At 36.7% G+C, this 20,929-nt stretch overlaps 1 protein-coding gene across 11 annotated transcripts in view; it reads right to left on the bottom strand.

Annotated features, from left to right (window-relative positions):
• The window catches only part of PRRC2C (proline rich coiled-coil 2C), a 93,749-nt gene that overhangs the window by 12,268 nt on the left and 60,552 nt on the right, over positions 1-20,929 (bottom strand). For 10 of the 11 annotated variants that reach the window (XM_014783421.2, XM_014783419.2, XM_014783417.2 and 7 more), the window contains exons 18-26: positions 18,844-18,998; positions 16,901-17,759; positions 16,409-16,494; positions 11,580-11,768; positions 11,186-11,437; positions 9,889-9,981; positions 6,504-6,605; positions 2,860-3,061; positions 692-895 (exon numbers count right to left, since the gene is read on the bottom strand). In XM_014783421.2, the coding sequence (XP_014638907.1) occupies positions 692-895; positions 2,860-3,061; positions 6,504-6,605; positions 9,889-9,981; positions 11,186-11,437; positions 11,580-11,768; positions 16,409-16,494; positions 16,901-17,759; positions 18,844-18,998 (2,142 nt within the window). The remainder of the gene's footprint in view (positions 1-691; positions 896-2,859; positions 3,062-6,503; positions 6,606-9,888; positions 9,982-11,185; positions 11,438-11,579; positions 11,769-16,408; positions 16,495-16,900; positions 17,760-18,843; positions 18,999-20,929) is intronic. The other variant, XM_087437891.1, reaches the window with a different exon arrangement.

Here is a 20,929-nt window from a genome sequence, read left to right as displayed (position 1 = left end):
AACTATGAAATTGTTACTACAGTGAATTTGTACACATAAAATATTTTGAGTTACTTTTCTAAAAGAATTATGCCAATTTACATGCTCACCAGCAATGTACTTCAAAAGCCTATTAATAATACCCATGATCCCTACAGATACTAGGTATTAAAGATGCTGGGTATTATCAATCTTTGTAATAGTCCCCACATGGAAAGGCAAAAAATAGCCTCATTGCTCTTTTATTTTAAATTTAAATCATTAGTGAGTTTGAATATTTTTCACATGTTTATTTACTATTTAACTCAGATCAACATTGTGATGTTTAGTAGGACAAGTTACCCGACCCCCAATATATAATTTTTTTCTTCTTTGCTATTCTTAGGTTTATTCTTCCCCATGAACTTTACTATCAATTTGTCAAGATTCAGATAACAAACTTTTCCAGTTTGATTAGAATAACATCAAATGCATAAGTTACTTTGCAAATTATTAGACACTACTTTGTCTAATATATATGTAATGTGTAAGAAACAACTGCTGAGAGCCCTACAATGCTTATCAAGGAGAGATAGTATTCAATTCTATGAGGAAACAAATTTGTAAAGCAGATCAAAAATACTTAAACTTGAAAGAGTAAGAAGAGAAAAAATAAGCATTTAAACAAGTCTTCATTTTCTAGATTCCCTATATTTAACCCTAAAAATCTTACCTGCTGCAGACTGAGACACATAGACTTGCGGACTCTGTTGTTGCTGGGCAATAAGGGAAGGCATACAGCTTAACTGTGAAAAATGACTTGCAGAAGGCAGGCTGCTTGTCTGTAATTGTTGGGGTTTCACTTTACAAATATTAGGAGGGTCTGATGTGGTTGTAGATTTTGTACTCAAGGAAGAGGTAGTATATGTACCAGCTCCTATATATGGGAGAGGGATAAAATAAGGGGAAAGTGCAGGATATTTTAAAGTGTTGCCGTTGTTCACAGTAAAATAGTTCAAGCACCAACCAGAAAATGGAAAATAATGTTTATGTCTACCATGTACTTATATACTGCACCTCAGGCCAAAAGTGGCTATGAGGTGGCTTATAAAAGGAAAGAACACATAACCAAATACAAACAAGACTATAAAATTTGGAGAAATACAAACAATAGAAAATTAAAACAAGGAGGAAATTAAAAAATAAAACAAAATAAGGAGGCTGAGAGCCTATAAGGTTATCATAGTTTAGCCTCAAACTAATATTTAGTTTTTAATCATCACAAAGAAAAGGATAATCAACAGCTTCATTCATTTATTAACAAATATTTGAACATCTACTAAAGGCCAGGCATAGACACAAGAACATAGAAGGATAAAGTGCTGTACCTTAAGAATAATTATTAATGTAAATTGGCCTTAAGAGATCATAATTGCTCCAAAAGAGTCCTATAAACTTCCCAGTCTCTTTATTTCCTAATCTTCCTAGCATACTCTCCTCTTGGTTCCCTTCTGGCCCCACCCCCTACCCACCCAAGTAGACTGGGGCCCAAGCTAGTCAGCACAATGAAGATGCCTTGCAATGGGTGGTGGGGAATGCTTGAGAGGGTTTTAAAGAAGTAAGAATTATAGTTGGAAAAATTCTCTGATTTGACTCTCTGAGCTTGTCTTAATACATCTGATTCCAGATAATATGAAAATAACTGTAGTACAACCCAAAGACCAGTTCTTTTGGTACTTAAACCCAACACAGAATGTCAGAATATTGAAAAATAGTACTGTAATCACTAAATGAGAACCAAAGAAAGTAAATTATGTGCTGGATATATTTTATATCTATTGGAAAGGAGCTTCCTACTGCTTTGGAAACATTAGAGAATATTGGGAAAGCCTGAAATAAAATTTGTTTTCTTTCTTTTTTTTTTTTTTTTAAAGATTTATTTATTTATTTTCGCCCCAAAGCCCCAGTAGATACTTGTATGTCATAGCTACACATCCTTCTAGTTGCTGTATGTGGGACGCGGCCTCAGCGTGGCCGGAGAAGCAGTGCGTCGGTGTGCGCCCGGGATCCGAACCCGGGCCGCCAGCATCAGAGAGCACGCACTTAACCGCTAAGCCACAGGGCCGGCCCATAAAATTTGTTTTCAATAGAAGAAACATGGTTATACATATGGTAAAGGGTATACTTTCCTTGAGTCAAGCATTTTAGAAATATCCTCTCTGATCACTTAAGAAGAATTGTAAAGCCTCCAAAACGAGATACAGTGCAATGAAAGGATTACACATTGGTGAAAAATTTAAGGAAGAAAAACACTTTCTAATTTGGGGTGCTGAGGGACTCTCCTTAAACACAAATAAACAGAACAAAAACAAAAACCAGTGGATGTCATCTACTCACATATCAGACACTAGAAATTCTCTACCCCTAAATTCTTCACCAGAAAATATATGTCAACCAAATAGATTTAGGCCAATAGCTCCTTCAAATTAGATACAGATTGAAAAAAATTTAAAAGCTTCACGATTCTGTGTTATTTCTCCGTTAGTTTAATTAGCTGTATAAGAGTTAAAAAATAAGGATCAAAAGGTGAATTTTATAGAAAAATTTAGAGGAACAAGATAAAGAGTTTTTCACCAATTACTTATTACTATCGGGGGGGCGGGGGGGGGGGGGGAGAGAAGGTCCAGCAAAGCGTTTTAGTAAGCCATCAGAAAATATTTGCCAAACCAACTAAAACTGGGAGAGAGCAAAGAGGAGAGGGGGCAAGAGTGGCAAGAAGTTTAAAAAACAGTCAATAATTATCTCATGTGCAATCTTACGTCTTTTTTCTGGGGGACAGTAAACAGAAAAAGATCATAAGAAATTTTAAATAATTTAAGGAAAGGTACAAAAAACTTCTACCTGATAGTGATGTTGTGGGAGTGACTGAAGCAACAGGAATCTGAGGCATTGATGCACTTGAGAATGAATTATAATTAGCAGTGCTTGGCCCACTGGCGCTACTGCTGACTCCACTTGCAATTGGAGGTGCTGTGGAAGTTACTGGGGATCCCTTTTCCCTTACATTTGGCGAATTCTCCCATGCCTTACGTGCGGACTCCATCTGCAATAAAATGGACATTTTTTTAAAGCAAAAAAAACACAAAAAAACAAAAAACAAACAAAAAAAACCACTATGCTGACACAGAACTAATATATACATATGTACAATATACATATATGTGTACATATATATATTTAAATTCCAAATGTAATCTTTCAAAAACCAAAAAAAACAAAAGATCAAGACCGCAAGGCTTTTAAACCTTTCACTTTCCTCTTTATTTTTGCTCCTTTACTCAAATTGGGAGGCATTAATCATGTCTCTACAGAGCTTGTTGATGGCTTTGGCAAACAGGTCAGTGAAATATAGTCGCAGCTCCTGTTATCATCTAAACATGAGTCCCTACCCCTACCAGTGATTAAAGAAACGGAAATATCATGTTCCTTTAGGACTGACTTAAGGCTCTGACTCTAGTAGGAAAGGCACTAAAGGCCCTCCATAAATACCCACTCCCTCTGTTCTTCCTTTTTAAGCCAACAGTTCTCAAATGGCAGATGACAGGTACCTTTGGTTGGTTATTTTGTGCTCACAGTGTTTTAAAAGGCAATGTAACCAGATAGGTTTTAGGCTTGGGTGCAGTAGAAATACTTCTTGTTTCAGATCAAGACCTCACCAAGCATTTCAGGTACTGACTGTCGCCATTTATACTTGCGGCTACTGGTTTTGGCTGTAGTCTCCTAGTTTCTTAAAAGGTAAAAACAGGTCTTATTCCAAATCTGTCTAGAGCAGTGCTATTCAACAGACATACAAATGCAAGCCACATTTATAATTTTAAATTTTCTAGTAGCTGCATTTTAAAAAACAAAAATAGAGGTAACACTAATTTTGATAACACAGTCAACCCAATCAATGTATCTACAATATAATTAAAACCTATAATCAACATAAAAATTGAGATGTTTTAATTTTTTTAAAAATATTAACATTTCAGATCCAGCATCTATTTTATTTTACACTTACAGCACACACCTCAACTTGGATTAGCCACATTTAAGTGCTCAGTAACTACATGTGGCTGGTGGATACTGAACTGGAGAGCACAGATGTAGATCCTCAACTATCCTGAGGCTACTCGAACAGGAAGGCAATAAATCACACAGATTCTGAAGTTTTTAGTTCTACTAATCCAAATACTGGGCTGAGAGGAAAACCCAAGATAATCTATAAAATTCAGCTGCAATGACTTATAGGAGGGAACTTTTTACACTAAGATTTTATTTTATTTTATTTTATTTTTGGTGAGGAAGATTGTTGCTGAGCTGACATCTGTGCCAATCTTTCTCTATTTAGTATGTGGGACATTGCTACAGCATGGCTTGATGAGCAGGGTGTAGGTCCATGCCCGGGATCTGAACCCGCGAACCCCAGGCCACTGAAGTGCAGTGTGCAAACTTAACCACTACGCCACTCGGCCGGCCCCTATAGGTAAGATTTTTTAATACCATTGTTAGGAATTTTGTAGGTCCTTAAGTACCAACTTTAAAAATTTTACCCTTATTTTAATTTTAAGAATTTGAGAAGTATTATGTATCTCCCTGCTGTCCTGTTAAAACATGCTATGTATTAACCTTGTCTCAATGACTAATGTCATCACTATAAGTTCAAAATATAGGACACTTTCATGTTTACTTGAGTCTTTTTTTCTTTTCCTCACAATCACCTTGCTGGTTTCAAATGTATTTTATTTTAAAAGTCTTGGGGCGGGGTAGTAAAAGAAAAAAACCTTAGGAAGTTAGACATAATGCAATTTGCTTGTGCTGAGATTTTATGGTTTAGAGCAATTTTATATAGTACAATGCCTTTTATACCAGTTTTGTTGTGCTGTGAACACATAAATTATAGCTAATCTAACTTGCACATTATATAGGCCAAATACATTTGGCATGCAGCAAGAAAATTTAGACTCTATTTTTGAAAATTCAAGGAAACTAAAAAGTACAATTACTTAACTATACTCATTTTTCCCCTTGGCAAATACACTGTTAAGAATATCGATACAAGAGAACTCTTCTATACTTTACATATTACCCAAATAAAGAGAGATGTGAGAAGAAATAAAAATAAAGAAACTAGAGAAAGTTTTAAGCTAATGCAATTTAATTTAAATTCATTTTACTTCGAGATTATATTATTTCTTCTTTGAGTGTTAACAACATTAAGTAAAAGGCAATGTTGAATGGGTTTTCTGAAGAATAACAACTGGCCTAAAGAACAACTAACGATGATATTATATTTGCTTATGTGAAATTACACTATTGCCTTGAATAGTATAATGGTAAAAACCACATATAAGACGTAGATCGAAACAGACTGAGACAGTCATTCAACTGGAAAAACAACAACAAAAGCTGAACGGGAATTGGCAGTAAACAATAAGGACTGGGTAAAGACGGGGATGACACAAAGCAGAAGTGGTTGTCTTATAAAATTTTATAGTCTCAAACTTATTATTTATTAAGCCTCTTACAAAGACATGGAAGGGCAAGACGACAAGAGGTCAGGAGGCTGGAGACTCAAACAGAAAGAATCTAGAAAGGAACACTGGTGTATCATAAAACGACTTAGTTTTTCCCTCTCCTGAAGACCATCAAAAAGATTCACTGTTAACCAGTGCAGCACTAGGAAGCCCTGCTATAACAGAGGTTAAATACTTGCCCAGATTATAAACTGAACAAATAGCACCAACGAGATAAATAAATGCACTCAAAAAAAAAATCCTCACTTAATTCCATGTCTGCACTTTTTTTAACCATTGACTAATCTTGAGGTGAACAGCTGATTTACAATACTTTCAAATAACTCAATTATAAAAAAGCATTAGTAACACAGCTCAAAATTATATACATAATAGGAGATAAACAAACAAGCCTAAACTTCTTGACATCAAAAAGCATGTGTTGTCTAAAATCTCTTTTGCCTCCTTATCAAAAATTATCCAACAAAAATCAAATGAAAATCACTTGTATTAATCAATTACCTCTTCATAAAAATATTCTAATTACTACACTGCATTCATTCAATTCAAACGTGACTTACAGGAAAGACAGAAAATTAGCATTCTTACCATTATCAATACCTAGGATAAAAAAACATGCAACATCAAGCTAGTTGGTTTTTTTGTATACAAGCGATATATCCAAAGATTATTACGATTTCTAAGAGGAACTCAGTACAAACATGGAATATAAATGCTCTCCTGTATTTTTAAGACAAAATTCACAAGCATAATAGGCCTCACTTTTAATATGAGGACATCAAGTCACTGCTAAGTGCTATTAGAAGCCAATAAAATTTTAAGGTATAATTTGACATCACTCCATTTCCTCAGCTTAGTATTGCTGCTTACCACACAAAACTAGTAAAAATACCAAAAGAATACTGTTAATTTATGTCCCCTTGCATGCAATAATCAAAGACCTTTAGAGATGGATGTTGTACATACCTTAAAGGTGAGGCTGAAAGTAGTGGGAGGAACTGAAGTTAGGCTGGAGCTCTGTTGTATAGTCTCTCTCTTAGGGAGGGGAAGGGTGTTGGGCAGGGGCACCTGAAAAGGTAGGCAACACATATCACAATCTAACTAAGTCTGCTACAAAAGCCCCATTAAAGATACTGCTAACGAACTCTAAGGGTGTTTATTTTTCATCAGAGCCAACAGGAATATTTGATTACTTAGAGTTACACTGTGTTTATAGTAACTGATAATTTTGGACGTCTGAGATAAAACTTCTGCAGAGAAATACTATCTGCCTTTTTATGCATAAATGGACAGAAAAAGAATCTGTCCCAAATATAAGGTAAACATTCGAAGACAGTGCTTCTCATATTTTAATGTGTATATGAAATCACCTGGGGATATTGCTAAAATGCAGATTATGATTCAGTTGGTCTGGGGTAAGGCCTAAAATTCTGCATTTCAAACAAGCTCCCAGGTGATGCTGATGTTGCTAGTCCCTGGACCATATATTGTGCAGCAAAACTCTAAGGAATATAATTTCCACCATTTATGAGATCCAAATGGAAGCATGGAATATCACCCCCACCTCGTAACACTAAACAAACTGCTTTGCTATAGTAATAACATGATCATGGCAAATATTGTTAGAAACTTGAAGATATTAGAAACTCACTACTCATATCTCTTTCTTTCCTCTAAGTCTCTGGATCTTGAGATTTTATTATGTATTACTATATGATTGATATTGATGGTTCACTCAGTTGTTCAGGTAAAATGACTGGGATGCTTGGGGGTTTTAAGATAATCATTTTGTGATACTACAGGCTATTTAAGAGAGATTTATAATACCATGGACTACTTAATGGAGATTATTTTATAAATCTTTAAAACAGCTGTGGTATAATAATCAAAAACACCACCTGCATTTAAATCTTTAAGACATCCAAAATTCAAAACGATTGTACTATTAGGTAACACTAACCAATAAATATCGGCTAAGATCCTAAAAAAGTGTATTAAGCCTCAATTAGGGGAATAAGCCTTTTTCAAGTATAATTTTTTTTTTGGTGAGGAAGATCAGCCCTAGGCTAACACCTGTGCCTATCTTCCTCCACTTTATATGGGACGCCGCCAGACGCTGCCACAGCATGGCCTGACAAGCTGTGCATCGGTGCGCGCCTGGGATCCGAACCTGGGCCGCCAGCAGTGGAGCACGTGCACTTAACAGCTACACCACGGGGCCGGCCCCTAAGCATAATTTTTTTAAAAGACAAAAGTTCTACGTAAGAAATGGGACCCCCAAAAAGACTATGAATGAAAAAATAACATTTCAAAAGGACTCCCAATTTTTCCCATGTAGGATATTTGTTTTTAACACTATACTAAGTTCAGATTCACACCACACTCGGCACAAATAAGCAACATTGTGAAATCATTCCAAATTGATGACCATTTATAACGCTCCCTGACCCAAACTGATCTTCCTGTTTTCAAACATACGTTGGACAGACTGCTAAAAATCAAATGTAGACTATTCACTTATACACCAGACAAGGTCTCTTCCCTTCAGCAGTCGTCTGTGCACAAGTCACTATGGTAATTAGTCTCTCAGATCACACAAAGAAATCATTAAAATGCTCATCTGAATACTTCTTTTTTTTTTAAATTTTATTTATTCATTTATTTTTTCCCCCAAAGCCCCAGTAGATAGTGTATGTCATAGCTGCACATCCATCTAGTTGCTGTATGCGGGACGCGGCCTCAGCATGGCCGGAGAAGCGGTGCGTCGGTGCGCACCCGGGATCCGAACCTGGGCCGCCAGCAGCAGAGCGCGCGCCCTTAACCGCTAAGCCACGGGGCTGGCCCCCATATGGATACTCCTAATGACTTGTAAGGGTTCTGAGAATAATGAGCTTTGCTTCCTTATTCATATTTCACAAGTTATATTTTTAGAGGATAGTTTGGCAGAAAGCACCATATACTTTTTCTTGAAAAAGTAACATCTAAGAAATAGTCTAGGGGCCGGCCCCGTGGCTTAGTGGCTAAGAGTGTGCTGTGCTGCTGGCGGCCCGGGTTCGGATCCCGGGCGCGCATCGATGCGCCGCTTCTCCAGCCATGCTGGGGCCACGTCCCACATACAGCAACTAGAAGGCTGTGCAGCTATGACATACAACTATCTACTGGGGCTTTGGGGGAAAAAAAATAAATAAATAACTTTTCTCCAAAAGGTCAGAGGAAAAGGATTTGGCACATGAAGTGAAGTTTTATAATATCTGAAAGCTGGATGAATTACATTAATCAGCTCCTAAAGAGCTGATTTCCCATCACAAAGAGAAAATTTGTGACTCACTCCTTTTTCCCTTTTCCTCAGCTACATATTAAGACTCCTTCACCTGGATCACAAAAGCCTGATTAAATGATCCCTAAAGCATCTCATCTCTCTAAAATTTTATATATTTGATGCTAGAAGGAAGAACAGACAACATAAAAGAAACATTGTAAGAAGACATAATTGAGATTTTTATTCTCCAAATGAAAAGCCCTGTGTAAGAGACCTTTAAACGTATCTGTAAAGGATATTTTTGAAAAGAATAAGCCTTTGCTTATTACAGAGGGCTATATTTAAAAATGAGAGCAGCTGACCAAATTTCCACCACACCTGTCCTCCAAAACAAGGGCCATACATGTATATTCTAAAATGCTCTACCACCATGGCAGGTTACCTATCTTTTTTTGGCTTATAATTTTTCACTTGTCAGTCAGTGAACTAGGCAAAATTACGGACTGTACTGACTTTTAACACAATCTTGAATTATAGTACGGTTGCTCTGGGAAACTAGCACCAAATTTACATGACTTACTATCACCTTTAATAGAGCACTTAAGAGTTTCTGAAGTACTTACATATACATTATAGCTCAATCTTCAAAACATGAATGTTGTTAAGGTTTAGCATTCGAAAAGAAATACCTGAATCTTTGGTAACACTGTAATTGTCTTTTTGTTTTAATTGAGTGAGCTTTCACTGCGTTTAAGAACAAAGTTATCAACCAAATAGAATGTTGAATCTGTAGAATGTGAAAGCTAAGAACAAAAATTCTTATTGAAACTAGGTTAATAGGATTAGTACTTATGAAACCAAGCCTAAGCACCACAAGCCTGGATCTTAAATAGAAAGCTGATGACTTTGGGGGAAAAATAAAAACAACTTTGACTATTTTTGCTAATTTTAATCATATTACAGTGCTCCTAAATACAAATTTATTATCAACTCTTTCCCCGAGAAGAGTTAAATACTGGTCATACAGTATGTATTAGATAACAGTAGCCAGGTTCCTATACAAACTTGCCACATCTCAGGTTGGTTACTTACATTATTAACTAAAGTATCCTCCATCTTTGCATTATTAGTAGCCACAGTGTTAGGCAGAGAAGAAGAAGGTGTAGTATAGTCTGTTACAGACTCCTGTGGAGAAGTAATAGAAAAAAATATGTTTTAAACTGAATTATTAAGGAGTCACCTTCTAATGACAGCCTAACAGTTATAAAGTTGTTTTGGAAGAAAGCAGGAGAGAACAGACCTTAAGACTCAACTCACTCAAATCTTAACTTAAAGACTAACAGTGGGATAAAACAAACACGGACCCATCACTGAAGTGATAACATTTCAACTATTGCTAGGATCCTGTACATTTTTAAGAATGCATTGCATAGTACTAGGAGGTTGTCAACAGTACCAAATATTTATTTCTGTGGATTACTAAAAGAACTCTTTGTGTGGTTCTCATACTCAACCTATACCTTACTTTCAACCATTGAATTTTTCTCTTTAAAATAAAACAACATGGAAAATGAATGTCAGGATCTTGGTTGTCACAATTAATTAGGGATTTACAATAAACTTGTTTATCATCAATCTCTTTAAATATGGTATATTTGGACCACATGAGCTTTTTACTTACATGTATTGAGTTGTTTGGCAATTAAAGAGAAAAATATTCAAATAACATGAAAAATTCCATCTACCTTTCTTCTAAATGAGTACATGTCCCAGAGTGAACATGAAATGGCAGATAAATATTTGCTTTCCCACAAGTGTTAGTTCCTATAAGTCACTCAGTGTATTTTGCTTTAAGGAGTACTTTTAAACATATGCATCTTTCATTCAGTGTGGTTCCTAAACGCAAGTCAACTACTTCCTCTGATGCTCAACCAAGGAACCAGTGATCTGTTCCAACCCTGCAAGAAAACTGCCTATACTGGAGTTACTAGAAGTTTGTCTTATTTCCTGACTTTAAAATCTCACCAGAAGGCAAGATAAGGCTCCACTGTAATGCCATTAACAAAATAAAAAGTAATATAGAACAATTTTTTCAAAGCCCACAAACCCAACGAAAGGAATTCTAAACCTGTGTAGACATTTTTCACTTTAACTACTCAGTAGTTCAGAATTAAGAGTAAATTTCCACAGAAATAATTTACTCTAAGAAATTTTTTACATTACATATGCACACCATGAAATAAAATCTTCTCTGTAGAAATAATAACCCATATAGTCTGTAGAATTATGTGCCTCAAATAAAAAAAAAAAAGCATATCATTGCTGTTTTCCCCACTCATTTTAGACGTGGTTTGCCCAAAGGAACTGGTAGTCACTGCGTGCTGCTTACCTTCACATTCGTGCCATATTCTGCGGATGAGACTGAGATCATTGTTCCTATTTCACTAGACATTTCTGAAACTGCTTTAGTTTCCTTTGTTGTCACAGGATCTGTGCTTCTGACTGTAGCAGGACTTGGTTTCTCCTGTCCTTCTGGCTCCACCTGTTGGGCATCTTTTACTTTTCTATTTTTTAATGAACGTTCTTTTCCAATAGGACCAGGCTTATGTTCCTTGTTTTCTACTGGACTCAAATCTGGAAGCTAAATTTATTGTTTATGACAAAAAGGCCTCATGATCCAAGACATTCACTGAAAACTAAATTCAATTTTAAAACTGTTATTTGTTCTCCATAAGTATTAGTGACTTTCATACAATTGTATCTGGAATACGAATTATATTTACCTTCTGGGCTTTGATAGGGCCTGCCCGTGGCTGCTTCTGCCGCTGTTCTTTAGGTTCAGGTATTTTGTCAGTAGTTTTCTCCGAAAGCACAGGAACAATTTCATTTTCATTCCCGTTTGAAGCTGGAGCACCAAACTGAATTGTGTCAATTCCAATTTCAACTCCACTTTCTTGACCATTCTTTGTTCCCTAGCAAAAGAATACTTAAAAACTTGCTATCAAAGCAAAATGAGCTCAAATTTCACTGAATGATTTATGTAGAAGCACATATTTTACAAGTACAATAGAAGAACTTTGAAGCAATCTACATATTAACTGAAATTAACTGACATGGATTATATTTTCAGAGAACTTTCCCTTAATATTATTGATGTGTAGTAGAAAGTAACTGATGAAATGAAAACTAGGACAAGACTTAAGGTTTTCAAGTCCCCTTTAACGTATCATGATTGTGATCATGGGCAAATGACAGCCTCAAGTTATTTCATCATTTAAAACAAATGTAAAAGCAACAAACACACAAAGATACCAGCAGCAACAAATAAACAGCTAAATGAATGAATGAATGGGGGAGAGTACAAAGATAGCAAGACCAGTGTCACCTACTTCTAAGAAGCTTGCTTTAAAAATAAAATGAAGTAATATACATTAAAGTACTTTGTGATTGGTAACGGGGTGCACACACCTTAAGAATCCATTCACCAGTTAAACAGCTAATTTATGTAGCACCTTCTTTGTGCTAGGCACTGATCCAGACAGACACTTACAATCTAACCTGCAGAACTTGCATTATAGTGGGTGGAGAAAATAAACAACTAAAAAGTCAGATATAGGACATGCAAAAATTAAGATATGGTTAAGCCACTTTGGACTGGTAGACAGAGAAATGCCCTGAGGGGGTCACACTGAAACTGAATCTAAAAATCAATGGAAAGTGTCTAGCAGAGCAAACACCTAGCGTAAAGGTCAAGAATGAAAAAGGCTAGTGAGGCTGGAACACAGCAGGTATTAGAAACAGTGGTAGAAGATGAACAAGCAGAAGCCTAGACGACATGGGGCTTTGTAAGCCAGAGGATGTTTATAACAATTACTTAATCTTTTCATGGAAGAACAAACAAACAAAAAAAACAAAACTAGGAACAAAGTTCATTCAGGCCTTGGTCTTATAATCCAATCACTACTTTGTATCATTTTTGGCATCCCTGAACTTAGTGTGTCAATCAATTACTGTGTGAGGTTATTGTTATGTTTATCAGTGTAACAATGTCAACAGTATGAATAAGGCATGTCATTCATATTTATTTTTAATATCAAAATACTTTCAAATACAGACATACATTATTGATGTAACTTGGAATAAAAACCTCTATTTGCTTTTTAATCAATGTTGAAATTCTACAGTCAGTTCAGTATAAATGTACAGTTAGTATTAGAAGAGCAAAATGGTGCAGTAATTAACGACTGAAAGCTATTGATTTTATGTACAAAAACGATTAAGAACTTGAAAATAGTTAAATAAAATGGCAAAGAGATTGACAGTTAATAGGACTGTTAGAAAACGTTAAGACCGTTTTGGGAAAAATATTATATCTTTGGAAAAAAAAGTTTATAAAATATGCATAATACAGGGAAGGATAATAAAGCTTAGATTATAATATCAATCTTTGTGAGTCTATTGTGTAACTAACACTCATAGCATTAAACAAAATAATAAGAACTCTATTTCACTAGAATCATTCAGGAAAAAGTCCCATTAAGAAATTCTTTCCATCCTGTGAAATGAATTAAAAGTAAAATTTCAACTTTCCTAATTCAAAATTTCACCATAAGGGAATACTCCAAAATCTTGTACAATGAACATCCACACACACATACATACACACAAATCACATTCTATCCAGAAAACACAAAGAACATAAAAAGGATGAAGAAAAATGTGTGCAAGAAAGATGAAATACCAAAATATCTTGCTCCTCCAACTGGCTGAAGGCGAATGTAAGCATCCTTTTATTATTGCAAACTGATAGTAGAATGTCTGCAAGAAAAATCTTGCAGCTGAGAGTGCTAAGAAATTATTATTCCTGTACTTTAACATCAATTTGAAAACCTGGACCAAACATTTAAAAAAAATTATTAACTCTAGTACACCTATCCAAAACAAAGAAAAGAAACTTTCCACTCCACCCTTCATAACAGCATGAAAAATCTTGAACTTTCTGTATAAGAAATGCTCTCTATAACTAATAATATCAATACCAACAGGCAGAAGAAAAACACTTAAGCTAAGGATCTTAAATATTGAATCCAGTGACTCTTAATTCTACTTGTACAAAGAGTTCTCCGTAGAACTGTTAACAAGAACCATGAGGCCTACTCCAGACCTAAGTCAGAAAGCTAGAGTGGAGGTAGGGGCAGCAGGAAGATTTCTTTTAAAAAAAAAAAAAGGGGGGGTGGGGTGGGTGGGTGGCCCGGTAGCATAGTGGTTAAGTCTGGTGTGCTCCGCTTCAGTGGCCTGGGTTCGGATCCCGGGCGCAGACCTACACCACTTGCCAAGCCACACTGTGGCAGAGACCTACATAGATAAAAGAGGAAGACTGGCACAGATGTTAGCTCAGGGCTAGTCTTCCTCAAGCAAAAAAATAATAATAATAATAAAATAAAGAGGAAGATGGGCAACAGATGTTAGCTCAGAGCAAATCTTTCTCACTAGGAAAAAAAAAACAAAAAAACTCTCAACTATTCATTTATCTGCTCCCTCTGCAGCAAAACTACTCTAAGCTTCTCTACACTCATCTTCACTCCCACTTTCTCTTAAATTCACTCTAACCAGGTTTTCATGCCTACCGCTCCACCAACATTGTTCTTGTCAAAGTAACCAGTGACCTCACGTTGTTAACTCCAGCTGTCAATTCTCAGGGCCTCTCTTACTTGACCGCCCAGCAGCATCTGACACACTTGATTTATCCCTCTTTAAACTCATCTTTCACTTGGATTCCAGGACACTTTTCCAATCACTTACCTTCTCCTTCTCCCACATCTCTAAGTTGGAAAGCTCTAGGACTTAATTTTTGAATCTCTTCTCTTTTCTAACTAATCTCATAACTCATTCTCCCTTAGTGATCTCATCCAAGCTCATCACTTTAAGCACCACCTAATGATGTTCAAATTTATGTCTCCAAACTAGATTATCTCCTCTGAACTACAGACTCTTATATCCAACTACTTACTTGACATTTCCACTTAGATATGTACATCTTAAATCTAACCTGTCCAAAACTGAACTTCCTTATCTTTTCCCCCAGTGCTGATTCATTTTATTGCTTCCCAATCTCAACTGATGGGAACTCCATCCCTCTTGTTGCTCAATCCAAAAACTTTGGAGATAACTGACTCATTTTTCTCACATACCACATTTAATCTATCAATAAATTTGTCAGCTCTATCTTTGAACACCCAGAAACCAACCATTTCTCATCCCTTTTAATGCCACTTCCCCGGTTTATCATCTTTTGATTATTGCAATAGCATCTTAACTTCTACTCTTTGCCCCCCACTGACTATTCTTAACAGACCACCCAGAATAATCTTTTAAAAGTCAGATTCTGTCATTCTTTTGCTCAAAACTATCTATTGTTGGGGCTGGCCCGGGGTTCACAGGTTCGGATCCCGGGCGCAGACCTACACACCAATTATCAACCCACGCTGGGGCAGGCGTCCCACATATAAAATAGATGAAGATGGGCATAGATGTTAGCTCAGGGCAAATCTTTCTCAGCAAAAAAGAGGAGGATTGGCAACAATGTTAGCTCAGGGCTGATCTTCCTCACCAAAAAAAAATCAAAAAACCAAACCTATCTATTGTTTTCCTACCTCTAGCAAAGGCCCCATAGGATCCTCCCCCTATTATCTTCCCAACTTCATCTCTTCTCTCTCCATGCCTTACTTCACTCCAGCCACACAGTCCTCCTTGATCTTCCTCAAACACATGCTCCTGTCTCAAGGCTTTTGTACTTGTTATTCTTTGAACTAGGAGTTCACTTTTCCTCAGACATTTGAATAGCACGCTCTCTTACCTCCTTCAAGTTTTTAACTCAAATGTCACCTACGTAGCCTTTCCTGCCCACCTTATTTTAAGTTGTCTCCACACCTCTTGGGAAATTCCTTGTGTACCCTCCTTGCTTTGCTTTTCTTCTCAGTACTGACAACACACTGTAATTTATTTACTGTTGGTCCCCCCAACCCAAATGGAGGCCCCATGAGCACAGGGCTTTTTGTACGTTTTTGCCGCACCCCGGCCACCTGCCACGTTTTGTAAGCCCACAGGTTTGAACAGTGCCTGGGACATAACAAGTGCTCAATAAATGTTTGTTCAATGAATGAATGAAGAAGTGCTGACCTAAACAGTCATTTAGCAACACTGCACATTTGAGAAATTACATTAGAACAATCTCCTGTGAACTCTGCTTCCAAGTAATTATACAAGCTAAAAACATGGTAGAAAAATCCAGAAAATAGTAACTGCACTTATATTCTCTGCATCACAAGGAGTTTTCTTGAGACTAGAATTAAAAAAATGTTAACCTTAATAAGTCTAAAGGTAAGAAGCAGCTAATAAATGTAGAGATCCAACAGCATTAGCATCTCTTGGGAACTTCTCAGAAATGTATTCAGGCCTCAACCCAGACCTAATGAATCAGAAACTCTGGGCATGGGTCCCAGCAATCTATTTTAATAAGCTCTCTTGATGATTCTGATGCATGCTCAGAAACTGTTTTAAGGAAACTCTGCCACACTAACCCCATCAAGGCCATTATTAAGTCTATTCCTACCTCTGATGAAGTAGCTGATCCAAACGATGTTAGGGGTTTATTCCACGCACTGACTGAAGGTGGCTGTGGTGGACTAATGGGACCTACTGAAAAGAAGAAGCCATAGGAAATGTGACCATTAAAATGTAGGGGCTAATAATTTCTATTTAATCCTTTCTTTTAATGGTAGCTAGACAATAAAACAATGACTTTTCACATCACAGTTAGAGACTCTTGCATACCCAAATAGATATAAGACCCCCCAAACACTGTATATTGTTTTTCTATCAACATAAAATTGTGTCCATAAAATGTCTGTTAAAAGTATAAAACACTTGTTTTAGAAACAAAGGTTTTAAGAAAGGAATCTAAGAAAAGATTACTATTAATGTTTCCTACTAAGAAAAAAGAGATGACTAGGAAAAAACATACTCAATGTGTAAATAAAATTAAAAACAAACCCCAATATTCCCACGCCATTCCCCATCCCTCACTTCTCCGTTGCACACTTACATTTCTTAGAGATGTCATTCAGCACAGCTGTTGGGGCCACCTTGTTATCCCATAATTCAGTTGTAAGAGTGCCATGTGACTGTGAGGTCTGGATGGATTTTCCTGTGACTACATAATCTGTGCCATTAGGTGTTTGAACTGAAGGTAGTCTAATTGAAGGTGGTGGCTGTTTTGAAGACTGTGTTGTAGCCTGTAGTGGACTCTGGACTGGTTTGTGAGTCTGTCCCTGAGTCTGGACTGGGGCAGCAGGGACTTGGGCTGGGACTGAAACTGGGACTGGGACTAGGGCTGAGGCTGGGGCTGAAGCTGGGAGTGAGGCTGGGGCATTTGGGGCTGAGGTGGGGGCAGCTGGGACCGAGATGGCTGGGGCAGCTGGGGCTGAGATGGTTGGAGCTGGAGCTGAAGTTGGTACAAGGGCTGAAGCAAGAATGGGAATTGAGGCTGAGGCAAGGATGGGGACAGAGGCTGGGGTTGAAGCTGAGGCAAGGATGGGCGTTGGAGCTGAAGAGCAAGAGGCTGTAGCTGTAGCTGAGGTGGAGACGGCGACTGGAGCTGAGGCTGAGGTTGGGAGTGGAGCTGAGGTTGAGGTTAGGACTGGAGCTGCAGCTGAGGCTGGAGCTGGAGCTGAAGGTGATGCTAGAATTGGAGCTGGGGTTGAGGCTGGAACTGGAGCTGAGGTGGAGGCTGGCACTGGAGCTGAGGTTGAAGCTGGACCTGGAGCTGAGGCTAGAGCTGGACCTGAAGCTGGAGCTGGAGACTGTGCTTGCTGGGTCCCTGTAGCCTGTTTTTTGGCAAATCTTGGAGGAAGCTTAGAACTCTGACTTCTTCCTTTTTCATTTGCATTCTTTTTGTTCCAGACCTTAAAAAATTGGTAGGAATAATTTTTGCCAATAATACAGCTGAAAGCAACAGTTCATGAATACAATTGCTCATAAAGCTACCTACTGCTAATTTAGCACCTTTACTTTTCAAAATAATATTTGATAGGGCAAAAATGTCAAGGCTGCTAACGAGATTTTAAATTAGGAGAAACCAAGATGCAATAAGGGAAAAATGACAAATATGCATTATACATCCTGATATACAACAACACAACCTCTTTTCCACAATTCTGAAATTCAAAAATTTAAGCACGTCTGCAGTAAATTCATTTGGCAGCAAAATCTGACCTAATCTGACAAAAAGCTACTTACTGACTTCACTCAACTCATGTTTGCCACAGAAACATTAATTCTGGGAGTGTTGCTGGGGTGTTATGCTATATAGGATAAATGCACTACTATTTTTACCTTCCTAAAAATAAATAAATAAATGACTTCTGAAAAGATCTAGTCCCAAGGGTTATAGTCAATTGAACTCAACACTACCATCCACATAGGATTTTTAGTGTTTCCTGTTTTTAAGCCTTTTTGTCTCTTAGAGCTCTTTGTCACTATGATCCATGTGTTCTATTTATTTTTATCCTGTGTCAGCATTGAGCAAAATGGGTGTTTGGGTTGATTAAAATGGAATAACTTATCTTGATTCATACTGCGTATTTAAGTGAACTAATTTAGATTATAGTAGAAACCTGATAGGTCAAGAATCTGCAATTTATTAGATCATGGTAGTTGTGTTTATCCGATTTCCAAGACAATTTAAAATTAACTCTGACATGAAGATGGGGCAAATAAGATAACTAGTAATAAAACATAAAATACGTTGTTGAATTAAAGTAAAGATGGTCTACTCCAAGGAAAACAGTGAGCTACAGTGATTGTACTCTATTTAAAATATATCCCAATTCTGGTTAAAAACAGTTTAAAGTTGTGAAAATAAAGTCATTCTTAACACTTGAATAACAAATACAGACTTGACTTTACGGTATATAGAGATCTTGACCATTTGCTAATGTATTTTGGGCAAACAATCTGAATAACTAGCAACAAACTGAAACACTAAACCTGTATGATTTGTTCTTCCTTCTTTCGGCGTTCCTCATCCTGTAAACGTTTTTGTTGTTTTTTGGATACCACTTCAGTAAAACCATCATCATTCAAATTTGACTGGGGGTCTTCAACTACTGTTACTTCAGGGTGGTCATCAATTATAACAACACCTGTGGGTATGGAAAAAGATTTAAAATGATAAATATATTTTTTCAATTGAAAAGATAAATAGAAATGTTTAGTCCAGTAGTGATAAAAAAAGACAAGCCAAAAATTTAGTTCTTATAATTCACAGTATAACCCATTTCCCACACCATAAGATGACCATTTATTAGTAAGATTTGAAAAGATTTCATAAACAAGGTTAAAAAATAAAAGTCCTAAAACTACCTGCTTTAAATGATATATGTCTTTTTTTCTTAATATAGTGGTAATGTCTTTTTTTTAAAAAAAAATCAAAATTATCCTATTATCTTAGCCAAATCATGTAACCTCTACCTCTCCCAGCCTGAGATCTGCACTGTGCTATAAAGATCTACATAGTCTTTTACTTCATTTGCATTGATTGTTTCCCTTTTGCAAAGGATGAAATGAGTTCTCAGAGGCTGATCTGCTAGAGGTGAGGTGGTTCCAAGAGAAGCTGGTCTTAGGACTCTTAAAGCCTCTGTTTTATGTAGACCACTGTCTACAATGTGTAGTTGTTAAAAACAAATCAAACATACGTGAAAGTTCAATGTGAACATAAAATGGCACAGATATAAATACGTCATGATAACTTAGCAGATGAGTAACTCAAGACATATTTTCAATTGATTGTTCAACTAACAATTATTTTGGCAATCTTGTTAAAATTATATATCCTAGTGAATATAAGAAGTCTAGATCTATTAAATAATATTTAAAAAAAATTTAGACTAGTTCAGGCAGTGTGATTTGGGGTTGTAGGTATAATGTTTGTATAATAAATATAAGAAAAGGGTGAAGCAATTCAAATAAATTATTTTAATTTTGCAAACAATATATTTGTTGTCAGTGCCGTCGAGTTGATTCTGACTCCTAGAGACCCTGCGTACAGCAGAGGAACCCTGCCCAGTCTTTTTGCACCATCCTCTCACCTTTCAGCACTATATCAGACAATACTCCACTGCTACTCACAGGGTTTTCATGGCCAAATTTTTCAGAAGTGGGTGGCCAGGTCCTTCTTCCTAGTCTGTTTTAGTCTGCAAGCTCCACTGAAACCTGTCTACCATGAGTGACCCTGCTGGTATGTGAAATACTGGTGGCATGGCTTTTGGCATCACAGCAACACGCAGCCACCATAGTATGACAACTGACAGATGGGTGGTGTGGTTCCCGGACCAGGAAATGAACCTGAGCTACGGTTAGTGAGAGTGCTGAATCTTAACCACTAGACCACAAGGGCTGGCTAAACAATATATGTTTTAATTGGGGAACACATATAATAAAAATGGATATCTGCTTGGGAATATATGCATACAATTCAGGATGGTGATAACTTGTGAAGGATAGCAAGAGGATATGATCAGGGAGTGCTTCATAGGGAATCTATCTGCAAACAATTCTTTTTAAATAGGAAAAAAATTTGCATTTATGTAAATACTGACAGGGAAAGAAAAAATAAATACTAAGACTGGCATTCACTCTTTAAAAACCTATTATTGTGTTTTTCTAATAAAAACCTGATTGATTCTGATTTTCTTCTACTTGTGCTTTAAATCCTTTAAGAAATTAACTCTGTAAAATGGAGTATATGATCATTTCAGTGAAAGGTCTTAAACATTTCAAAGGATGCCATGTACTTCATTATTTCAGACAGGTGAAGAGACGTCTTCATAATTCTATATTCACCTCAGTTTTTTACTTAGACTAAAAAGTGTGTGTGTGAACTGTATCTTCATAGCCATGCCACCACTCATTATTTTAATTTTCTTGCCAAAGAACTTCTTTAGAACCTTTCAAAGAGTTAGTTCACCCAACTACATGCCGCATTTATGGAAATTTGAACAATACTTTGTTTGTTTTCAGCACCCTATTCTTGCCTGGTGCTTTGTAACATTTTGGGCTGAAGAGGTATTCCTTA

The sequence above is a fragment of the Ceratotherium simum genome, chromosome 2 (assembly GCF_057802395.1).
Source record: "Ceratotherium simum simum isolate JZ-2026a chromosome 2, ASM5780239v1, whole genome shotgun sequence".
NCBI lineage: Eukaryota > Metazoa > Chordata > Mammalia > Perissodactyla > Rhinocerotidae > Ceratotherium > Ceratotherium simum.
Note: the sequence above shows the minus strand (reverse complement) of the source record. Positions and strands in the feature narration are given on the sequence as shown.